This window comes from Oncorhynchus mykiss, chromosome 8, assembly GCF_057628025.1.
Source record: "Oncorhynchus mykiss isolate SJ-2025 chromosome 8, ASM5762802v1, whole genome shotgun sequence".
Taxonomy (NCBI): domain Eukaryota; kingdom Metazoa; phylum Chordata; class Actinopteri; order Salmoniformes; family Salmonidae; genus Oncorhynchus; species Oncorhynchus mykiss.
Genome location: NC_143029.1, coordinates 11,680,001 through 11,691,728, shown reverse-complemented (window position 1 = coordinate 11,691,728; position 11,728 = coordinate 11,680,001). Strand labels below are relative to the sequence as shown.

The 11,728-nt window shown below is 42.9% G+C and overlaps 1 protein-coding gene across 1 annotated transcript in view; it reads left to right on the top strand.

Moving 5' to 3' along the window:
- Nucleotides 1-449: 449 nt before the first annotated feature.
- Nucleotides 450-11,728, top strand: part of LOC110529362 (XK-related protein 5) — a 21,535-nt gene continuing 10,256 nt past the window's right edge. The window contains exons 1-3 of the mRNA XM_021611502.3: nucleotides 450-814; nucleotides 5,647-5,830; nucleotides 6,414-6,598. Coding sequence (XP_021467177.2) covers nucleotides 688-814; nucleotides 5,647-5,830; nucleotides 6,414-6,598 — 496 coding nt within the window. The 5' untranslated portion in view covers nucleotides 450-687. The remainder of the gene's footprint in view (nucleotides 815-5,646; nucleotides 5,831-6,413; nucleotides 6,599-11,728) is intronic.

The following is an 11,728-nucleotide window of genomic DNA, read 5'->3' as shown; positions in this document are numbered from 1 at the left end:
CAGCTTCATTAAACAGTACCCACAAGACACCATGCTCGAGATAGTCAACTAGTCAAAAGAAGGGCCTTTTTTATTGCTTCTTTAATCAAAACAACAGTTTTCAGCTGACATAATTGAAAAGGGGTTTTCTAATGATCAATGAGCCTTTTAAAGTGATAAACTTGGATTAGCTAACACAACATGCCATTGGAACACAGGAGTGATGATTGCTGATAATGGGCCTCTATACGCCTATGTAGATATTCCATTAAAAATCAGCTGTTTCCAGCTACGATAGTCATTTACAACCTTAACAATGTCGACACTGTATTTATGATCAATTTGATGTTATTTTAACGGACAATTTTTATAGCTTTTCTTTCAAAAACAAGGACATTAATAAGTGACCCCAAACTTTTGAATGGTAGTGTACATTTTTGTGATACTGAGGATTGTAAACCAGGATAGCCACTTTATGATCGAAGAAGAGGTGGCGAAAAAGTGTCAGGTGATGTGTCACGGTCAATGTGACCATCGGGAGTTCGTACAGTACTTACTGTACTGTCTCTTTAAAAACCGCACGGCGACGTCAGATATCTTTTGACAGGAGCCAGCCAGCAAAACGAGGATGTAACGGATCCACGGAGGGAGAAGGATGACAATAATAATGTCCCCGGTTGGTTCTCGCGGCGCCCACGTCTCCGTATCATGATAAACGCTGGGCCCGTTGACCGTGTGATGCCCTCCGCGGCTCGGAGCGGGTGTTGGATCGCATGGTGCCAAGCTATCCTTTTCGGTGTGTCGGGGCTGGTGATACTGGCCGAAAGAACCTCGCGTAAGTGGACACCTAATACTAGCCACTTTAACTTTTGTTATATTCTGCAAATTAACATTCACAGCACGCTCAAACAAACCTTGGACGCTTTAGTGACCTTCACTGAGTTCTATGCATTGGTAGAGCGCTTGGTTTGTCCACAAAATGTACCATTGTGGGCTTCACGGAATGCGTATTTAACTACAGTCTATCGTGCGTTTATTCCAGTACAGTTCAGCATCACTAGTTAGCCAAGTAGCCACAGTAGCTAGTTAAGTAGAAGTACATGATGTGAATGTGGCGTGACCCGGTAACCTTGCTTTGCATTGATTCATTGTGGTCTTTAAACCGTTAGATACCGGGACCCAGTTCCTTGCATGAAAATTAAGCAGTGATTAGGACAGCCTCGGGAGACCTTCAAATAACATTTCTGGGGTAGAGCAAATTTATATAAACATATTATAAAATGTGTGGTTTGCATCACTTAGGGCATTAAGTCAAGTGTCAAGGGACTCTACTTTGCAAATGTACTCCGGTGTCTCTGGACATCTTTGAGTATTCTGCATGGACTGAATTTCAGAAACTCACCTCTGGCAATGTACGAGATTAGTTTGGAGGAGCAGAACTTCCGTTTTTACAGGTTGGTGATGTCCACCATGTTCAGCGCCAATGTCCGGTAGTGTAGAGCATACTAATTACCAAGAGTTATAATTTTTCGTAGCTGTATATTTACCACCACAAACCAATGCTGGCACTAAGACCGTACTCAACCAGCCGTATAAGGCCGTAAGAAAAAACGAAAATGCACATCCAGAGGCGGCATTCCTAGTGGCCGGTGATTTTAATGCAGGGAAACTGTGCAACTAGATGCAAAACAACTCTAGATCGCCTTTACACCACACACAGAAACACATTCAAAGCTCTCGCCTTCCATTTGAGAAATCAGACCATAACTCTATCCTCCTGATTCCTGCTTAGAAGTAAAAACTCAACAGGAAGTACCAGTGATGTGCTTAATACAGTTGTGGTCTGATGAAGCGGATGCTAAGCTACAGGACTGTTTCTCTAGCACAGACTGGAATATGTTCTGTGGTTCCTCTGATGGCGTTGAGGAGTTTACCACATCAGTCACTGACTTCATTACTAAGTGCATCGACAGCGTTTTCCCCACAGTAACTGTATGTACGTATCCCAACCAGAAGCCGTGGATTACAGGCAACATCCACACTGAGCTAAAGGATAGAATTGCCACTTGCAAGGAGCGGGACTTTAACCCGGACGCTTACAAGAAATCCCGCTATGACTTCCGAGCCATCAAACAGTCAACTTCAATGCAGGACTAAGATCGAATCTTACTACGCCAAACTGCCCTTTCCCACCTAAACAACACCTATGTGAGAATGCTGTTAATCGACTACAGCTCATCATTCAACACCAAAGTTCCCTCTAAGCTCAGGACCCTGAGACGGAACACCTCCCTCTACAAATGGATCCTGGACTTCCTGAAAGGCCGTCCCCAGGTGGTGAGGGTAGGCAACAACACATCTGCCGTGCTGACACTCAACACGGGGGCCCCTCAGGGGTGCGTGCTTAGTCCCCTCCTGTACTCCATGTTCACCTACGACTGCATGGCCGCGCATGACTCCAACACCATCATTAAGTTTGCTGACAACATAATGGTGGTTGGCCTGATCACCGATGACAATGAGACAGCCTATAGGGAGGAGGTCAGTGTCATGGCATTGTGGTGTCGTGGACTACAGGAAACAGAGGGCCGAGCACGCCCCCCGTCCACATCGACGGATCTGTAGTGGAGCGGGTCTAGCGCATCAAGGAAGCTAAGGAATACTCATGGTCCACACACGCCGACACAGTCGGAGGATGAAAACATTTGGCATGGATCTTCAAATCCTCAAAAAGTTGTACAGCTGCACCATTGAGATGCATCTTGACTGGCTGCATCACCACTTAGTATGGCAACTGCTTGGTATCCAATCGCAAGGCGCTAGAGACGGTAGTGCGCACGGCCCAGTACATCACTGGGGCCAAGCTCCCTGCCATCCAGGACCTCTATACCAGGCGGAGTCAGAGGACTATTTAACTACAGTGTCTGTGTTGACCCTTTTTGTACTAATTCTTTTGACTTATCATATAGGCTGCTGCTACTGTTTATCTATCCTGTTGCATGGTCACTTTATCCTTACCTGTACGTACAGTACCAGTCTAAAGTTTGGACACACCTACTCATTCCAGGGTTTTTCTTTATTTTTACTATTTTCTACGTTGTAGAATAATAGTGAAGACATCGACGCTATGAAATAACACATATGGAATCATGTGGTAGTCAGAAAAGTGATAAACAAATAAAAATATATTTGAGATTCTTCAAAGTAGCCACCCTTTGCCTTGATGACAGCTTGGCACAATTGTCATTCTCTCAACCAGCTTCACGAGGTAGTCACCTGGAATGCATTTCAATTAACAGGTGTGCCATGTTAAAAGTTAATTTGTGGAATTTCTTTCCTTCATAATGCATTTGAGCCAATCAGTTGTGTTGTGACAAAGTAGGGTTGGTTTACAGAAGATGGTCCATATTATGGCAAGACCAGCTCAAATTAGCAAAGTGAAATGACAGTCCATCATTACTTTAGGACATGAAGGTCACTCAATGCGGAAAAAGTGCAGTCACAAAACCCATCAAGTGCTATGATGAAACTGGCTCTCAAGAGGACTGCCACAGGAAAGGAAGACCCAGAGTTATCTATGCTGCATTGGATAAGTTCATTAGTTAACTGCACCTCGGATCGCAGCCTAAATAAATGCTTCAGAATTCAACTAACACACATGTCAACATCAACTGTTCAGAGGAGACTGTGTGAATCAGGCCTTCATGGTCAAACTTCTGCAAAGAAACCACTACTAAAGGACACCAATAAGAAGAGACTTGCTTGGGCCAAGAAACACGAGTAATGGACATTAGACTGGTGGAAATCTGTCATTTTGGTCTGATGAGTCCAAATTTGAGATTTTTCGTTCCAACCTCCGTGTCTTTGTGAAACAGGTGAACGGATGATCTCTGCATGTGTGGTTCCCACTGTGAAGCATGGAGGAGGAGGTGTGATGTTGTGGGGGTACTTTGCTGATGGCACTGTCAGTGATTTATTTCGAATTCAAGGCACACTTAACCAGCATGGCTATTATAGCATTCTGCAGCGATACGCCATCCCATCTGGTTTGCACGGGACTATATATATATTTTTTTTTACCGGGGTGCTGCATCAGATGGCCTGGCCTCCACAATCACCCGACCTCAACTCAATGGAGATGGTTTGGGATGAGTTGGACCATAGAGTGAAGGAAAAGCAGCCAACAAGTGCTCAGCATATGTGGGAACTCCTTCAAGACTGTTTGAAACGCATTCCTTGAGAGAATGCCAAGAGTGTGCAAAGCTGTCATCAAGGCAAAGGGTGGCTACTTTGAAGAATCTCAAATATATTTGATTTGTTTATCACTTTTTTTGATTACCACACGATTCCACATGTTATTTCATAGTTTTGATGCAATGTAGAAAATAGTAAAAAAGAAAACCTTGACTGGACTGTACATAACCACCTCAATTACCTCAACCCTTGCACATCGACTCTGTACTGGTACCCCTTGTATATAGCCAAGTTATCGTTACTCGTGTATTTATTCGTTGTTTTATTATGTTTCTTTTGTTTACATTTTTTTCTGTCTGCTTTGATGGGAAGGGCCCATAAGTTAGCAACTACACTTGTTGTTTACGAAGCATGTGAGAAATATAAATGGATTTGTAATTACAAAGATCGCTAAAAGTGTTTAAAGGATCTCTTCATGAAGACTGTGGTTTCCTTTTATGTATTGATGGTGACATGTAGGGTTGTAGGTTGGGCTAGCCTTTCTACAGAGTGTGCCTTCTCAGAATGTACGATAGCTACATGCACTGAATTGGGGTGATGTCAATCCATGGTCATCCTTGACAGCTTTTGACTGAGGTTTCGCGAACCCAATTTAGCTACTATCACTAACAGTCCTATCTTGTTTCTATTGCTGGCTACATCCACTCAACTTGCATGCTGCAAATCATACCAATAATAAGAAATGCTTTTGGTGATGTTTGATTTTGTATGTCGGTCGAAGGGCACACGAGCAGGTGAGGTCCCTTCCGGGTCGTTCTTCTGGAAACAGATGCTGTGCATCCTTGTTTGCGCATGTGAGAAGCCCTGAGTAAGCAGATCAATGACAAGAGCTCCAGCAAAGGTGACTGACTGCGCGCGAAGTGACTTTGGCCTTGGCACGGATGACTTTCAACCGGATAAAAATACTGCTGTGCCTGAGGCGCTCTCTAGGTCCCCACCAACGGAGACAGCCAGTCCGGAGGGATGTGACAGAAATAATCAATATCTAGCCAACGAGCACTTCTCTCCTCCAGCCAAGTTTGTGGTTAAGAGGCAAACACTTTAAAATGGCAATTCATTCATTAATGAGCATCAATGAATTTGATATGGCTTTTACATGTCCGTTTTTATGAAGCCAGGCGTCAGGGGATTGTTTCCAAATATACCATTCATCCACCCATCCACACTCTCTCTCACTAACTGATTCATGTAGATTACCTTTTGTCCAATGGAATGTGTCACCATTCACTCCCACCATAGACTGTACAGACTGTAACCAAAAGAAAACATTGTTGTGATCAGAATGTAATCTAAAATATTTTGTATGTAGGTAGGTAAATAGATCTTAGTACTTCAATGCAATGACACACTATTATAGTGTTACAAATGTATCTATTTCTTCCCGGTGTGTGTGTGTGTGTGTGTGTTCTATAGTGATCTACTGCATAGGATTCTACCTATGGAATGAGGAAACGCAGTGGGCGGGGTTGACCCTCGCCCTCCTGTTGCCAGGGATACTGGTCCAGGTGTTGAGTCTCAGGTGGTACCATGATGATGGGGAAGACCACTATTGGTTCCTGACCCTCACACACGTGTTGCAACTGGGCATCTTCCAACGGTGAGCCCACCTGAACAATGGCCTCACCTGGGCGTGTTCAATAGGCACAAAAACAGAAATGTGGAGGTACTATCTGAACTTGTCCAATTAGAAGTGCTTGCTTTTGTTTTCTGTGACAAAATATTTTTTAATGTTTTATTGCCACTGTGCCTTAATGAACATCACCCTGACTCTGACAACAAGGCAATGTGGTTCAGAATTAGAATTTGAAGTTGCTTTCAGCTCAGAGTAATTCAGAGTAAACTTAATTTAGAAACCTGCCATTGATTGTCTTAGTTGGATGAATAAGATCTCTTATCCTATTTGTCCTCTAGTACTATACCGGAAGTGATGTGTATTAGAGGTTACCGAGAGGTTTCCATCATTAAACCTGGAATCTTAAAATCTTCTGTGTATCTAATCTGGATTAGATACACAGAAAATTCAACATTATATCCAAATTGCAGAATTCCTTACATAATCCCACCAACACACAGTACATCGCATCATCCACCGCCATACATAACCCACTGCTCTCTAGCATTGGCCCTATCTCACCAGCTCTGTCTCAGAGCTGTTGGTCTTTGTCTCCACCTTCTGGCAGGTTGTGGGACTGCATGGTGTCTGTATGGGACATGCAGGGCACTGCGGGGGAGCTGGGGGCGGCTGTGATGCAGCAGGCTGATGTGTCCGCTCTCCGCCTGTTGGAGGCCCTGGTCCTCACCCTACCGCAGACCCTGCTGCAGACCTACGTCCTGGCCGTCACTGACGTGGAACTCGACTCCCCGGGTAAGACACCACTGTACCCAATTAATTACAAAGAAACAAACGTATAACATAAATCAAATGTTATTAATTACTACACTGAACACAAATATAAAAGCAAAGATTTTACTGATTTACAGTTCATATAAGGAAATCAGCCAGTTGAAATAAATTCATTAGGCCCTAATCTATGGATTTCACATCACTGGGAATACAGATATGTATCTGTTGGTCACCGATACCTTAAAAAAAGGTAGGTGCTTGGGTCAGAAAACCAGTCAGTATCTGGTGCGACCAACATTTGCCTCATGCAACGCAACACATCTCCTTCGCATTGAGTTGATCAGGCTGTTGATTGTGGCCTGTGGAATGTTGTCCCAATGGCTCTACGAAGTTGCTGGATATTGTCGGGAACTGGAACACGCTGTCGATCCAAAACATGCTCAATGGGTGACATCTGGTAAGTATGCAGGCCATGGAAGAACTGGGACATTTTCAGCTTCAAGGAATTGTTTACAGATCCTTGCGACATGAGGCAGTGCATTATCATGCTGAAACATGAAATGATGGCGGCAGATGAATGGCACGACAATGGGCCTCAGGATCTCGTCACGGTATCTCTGTGCATTCAAACTGCAATCAATAAAATACAATTGTGTTTGTTGTCTGTAGTTTATGCCTGCCCATATCATAACCCCACCACCACCATGGGGCACTCTGTTCACAACGTTGACTTCAGCAAACTGCTCGCCAACACGACACCATACATGTCTGCCATCTGCCCGGTACAGTTGAAACCGGGATTCATCCGTGAAGAACTTCTCCAGTGGCCATTCAAGGTGACCCACTGAAGTCAGTTATGACGCCAAACTTGCAGTCAGATCAAGACCCTTGTGAGGACGACGAGCATGCAGATGAGCTTCCCTGAGACGGTTTCTGACAGTTTGTGCAGAAATTCTTCTGTTGTGCAAACCCACAGTTTCATCAGCTGTCCAGGTGGCTGGTCAGATAATCCAGCAGGTGAAGAAGCCGGATGTGGAGGTCCTGGGCTGGCGTGGCTACACGTGGTCTCTCAAACGACATTGGAGGTGGCTTATGGTAGAGAAATTAACATTAACTTCTCTGGCAACAGCTCTGGTGGACATTCCTGCAGTCAGCATGCCTGTTGCACGCACCCTCAACTTAAGATATCTGTGGCATTGTGTTGTGTGACACAACTGAACATTTTAGTGGCCTTTTTATTGATGTCCCTAGCACAAGGTGCACCTGTGTAATGGTCATGTTTTTAATCAGCTTCTTGATATGCCACACCTTCATCAGGTGGATGGATAATCTTGTCAAAAGAAATGCTCACTAACAGGGATGTAAACAAACATATATTTTTAAATACGATTTTTGTACGTATGGAAAGTTTCTGGGATCTTTTATTTCAGCTCATAAAACATGGGACCAACACTTTACATGTTGCGTTTGTACATGTTTGTTCAATATATGTAATAATAAAAATTTTACCATCTCTTAGTGGGCCCGAATTCATGAAGTGTGCTGATCTAGGACCAAGTTTAAACTGACCCTAGATCACCACTCCTGCACTGAGATGCTTGATACATAAGGCTCCTGGCCTCCCATCTGGTGTGTTTTAAGCATCTCAGAATAGAGGTGCTGATTAGGATCAGTTTAGCCTTTTAGATCACATTAGTTAGGTTTCCATCCAATTGGCGACAGATTTTCATGCGGATATCCACATAAAAACAAGATGCTTATTTCCCCACTAGATATGTGTTTTCATGAAGTTGACTTGTTGCATATAAAAGGCTGTGCGTGATGACGTAGTGCACATAACTTTGCACATAACCTTTTGCGGTTTAATTTTCATGTACAGAAAAAAACAAGTGAAATGGGTTTCCATCGCATTTTCAACTCTACTGATGGTTTTCTCACAAAAAAAAAACAGAGTGTGTCCACTCTGGTTATGACAGACATGCTCTAGCATCTGCACTCTGTTGGCTAGAGCACATGTATTGCCTACATGATGAGATTATTATGGACTAAAATAATACTTTTTATTTGTCAAACTGGCAGCCAGGCATTGATGATCATGTCCCACAATCAGACCCTCAATATTTATTTGGAAAGGAGCATCAAGCTCATCACCTTGCACTTTCACCACCCTGTGAAGTTCATCATAACTTATTTCATCTGTAACCTAATCAATCAATAAATCAATCAAATGTATTTATAGAGCCCTTTTTACAACAACAGTTGTCAGAAAGTGCTTATACAGAAACTGAGCCTAGAAACCCCAGAGCAAGTAATACGAATGTAGAAGCACGGTGGCTAGGAAAAACTCCTTAGAAAGGCAGGAACCTAGGAAGAAACCTAGAGAGGAACCAGGCTCTGAGGGGTGGCCAGTCCTCTTCTGGTTGTGCCGGGTAGAGATTATAAGAGTACATGGCCATTAAGTCCAGATTGTTCTTCAGACGTTCATAGAAGACCAGCAGGGTCAAATAATAATCAGTGTTTGTAGAGGGTGCAACAGGTCAGTACCTCGGGACTTAATGTCAGTTGGCTTTTCATAGCCGAGCAATTCGAGGTTGAGACAGCATGTGACCAGGTCAGGGTTCCATAGCCGCAGGCAGAACAGCAGAAACTGGGTCAGCAGCACAACCAGGTGGACTGGGGACGGGGACAGCCAGGAGTCGTCAGGCCAGGTAGGCCTGAGGCATGGTCCTAGAGCTCAGGTCCTCCGGGAGGGGAGAGAGATGGGATAATTAGAGGCAGTATATCTAAGATCACACAGGACACCATATAAGACAGGAGAATTACTCCAGATATAGCAGACTTGCCCTAGCCCCCGGCACATAGAATATTGCAGCATAGATACAGGAGACTGAGTCGCAGTGGGAGGGCCACGCATGTCATCGCGTAACTCCTAAGTTTACTTCAATATGATGGTTATATCAGTATTTGCGCATAAAAGCCTTTCTACAGATATTTCTCTCATAATTCATTTTACAGACACAAAGATCCCACCTTGTCTAGCGTATTTTGTTTTGTCGACATTTTGAAAGTTTACTCTCAGGCCTGTAATGTAATTATTTTTTCGACATGTACTTTACTCGCATAAAAAGATTGTCTAGAAACCTGGCTACAGAATAACATTGCACAGACAGTGGACAAGCTGATCCTAGGGTTAGATTGGGAATAATAAAAAAATCTGTCTAACACCCAACCAATTGTGAAGATGTACAATTGTATCTTATACTGCCTTATTCTGAATTCATGACACTTCCCTATAACCTTTTCCCTGCATATGTATGACATAGGGCGGTCCAACGATAACAACATGTAATCAAGTTAATCACAGGATTTGCTGTGATTTAATTACGATGAATGGAAAATTCAGAATTTTTCAAAAATGTAATATTTGTTATACAAAAAGCATTACAACAATATTGAAGTCTTGATTTTTGTCCAAAGTAACAATTAGGTAATTTGATATGGCACACTTTCTTTAGCCTCACTAGCTAGGTTTCGATCCAATTGGCGACAGATTTTCATGTGAATATTCTAGAATCTGCATTAAGAAAATATGCACATTTTCCCACCAGTGGTATGTTTTCACCAAACAGACTTATTGCAGATAAGTCCGTGCGTGATGACGTAGAGCACACAAAATGTACTTTTTCGTTAAAATGTTCATGTACTGAATACATCAGAATAAGACCTTCAATATTTATTGGAAAGGACCATCAAACTCATCACTGTGCGCTTTCATCACCCTCATCATAACTTATTTCATCTTTAGCCCGTAGCCTAATAAACTTCATGGTTTCCTGCGTAGTGTAGTAAATTCTATGGATGGTCTTAAACTGCAGTAGTTGATGTCTGAGATGATATGAACATGACTGGGCATTCAAGCATATCTGTATCCATTCATCATGCCCAATAGCTTCTACCAGGTCTTCCTCCCATTTGTTTTTCAAAAATTAATTACCTTGGTGTACATATTATACATGATATTATCCAAGAATCGAATCAATGGTTCACCCGGTATACCCTGATGAGGACAGCTTGTCTGAGCTCCTAGAATGTGTGGCTCTCCTTTTATTTTTTTAAGTGTTCCACTCTAGCCAACACCTCGCCTGACTAGGTGTGCGTTTCTTTCGCCTCAATAATTGAAATTACCATCATTCCAGACTATAGCTTTAAGGACCAACTTTGGGAAACTCTGAGTTACACTACTAGCTCAGCACTGTGAATAAACACTAGTTAGATTTTTTTTATGATAAGTTAAACAGCTGTTACCTTGCCAGCTACATCAGCCAACTAAAGAGTAGCCAGTTTCTGCTCTGCTTGCTTTTACAACTCGGAGAAAGAATGGTGCCAGGTTCCCTCCAGATGTGACGCTTGGCATTCTGTCCAAAGGTTCATCAAACCAGAGAATCTTGTTTTTCATGGTGCATGCAGGCTGTCATGTGCCTTTTACTAAGGAGTGACTTCCGCCTGCCCACTACCATAAATGCCTAATTGGTGGAGTGCTGCAGAGATGATTGTCCTTCTGGAAGGTTCTCCCGTCTACATAGAGGAACTGTAGAGCTATGTCAGTGACCATCAGGTTCTTGGACACTGCCCTGGCTAAGGCCCTTCTCCCCCGATGGTTCAGTTTGGCCGGGCAGCCAGCTCTAGGAAGAGTCTTGATGGTTCCAAATATCTTCCATTTAAGAATGATGGAGGTCACTGTGTTCTTGGACTTTTAATGCCACAGACATATTTTGGTGTCCTCCCCCAGATCTGTACCTCGACCTCATGGCTTGGTTTTTGCTCTGACGTCCACTCTCAATTTGGGACCTTTTAATAGACAGGTGTGTGCCTTTCCAAATCATGTCCAATCAATTGAATTTACAACAGATGGACTCCAATCAAGTTGTAGAAACATCTCAAGGATGGAAACAGGATGCACCTGAGCTCAATTTTGAGTCTCATAGCAAAGGGGCTGTAAACTTATGTAAATAAGGTATTTTTATTTTTAATAAATGTACAAATATTTCTAAAGACCTGTTTCACTTTGTCAATATGGGATATTGTGTGTAGATTGCTGAGGAATTACTTTTATTTAATCCATTTTTGAATAAGGCTGTAACGTAACAAAAT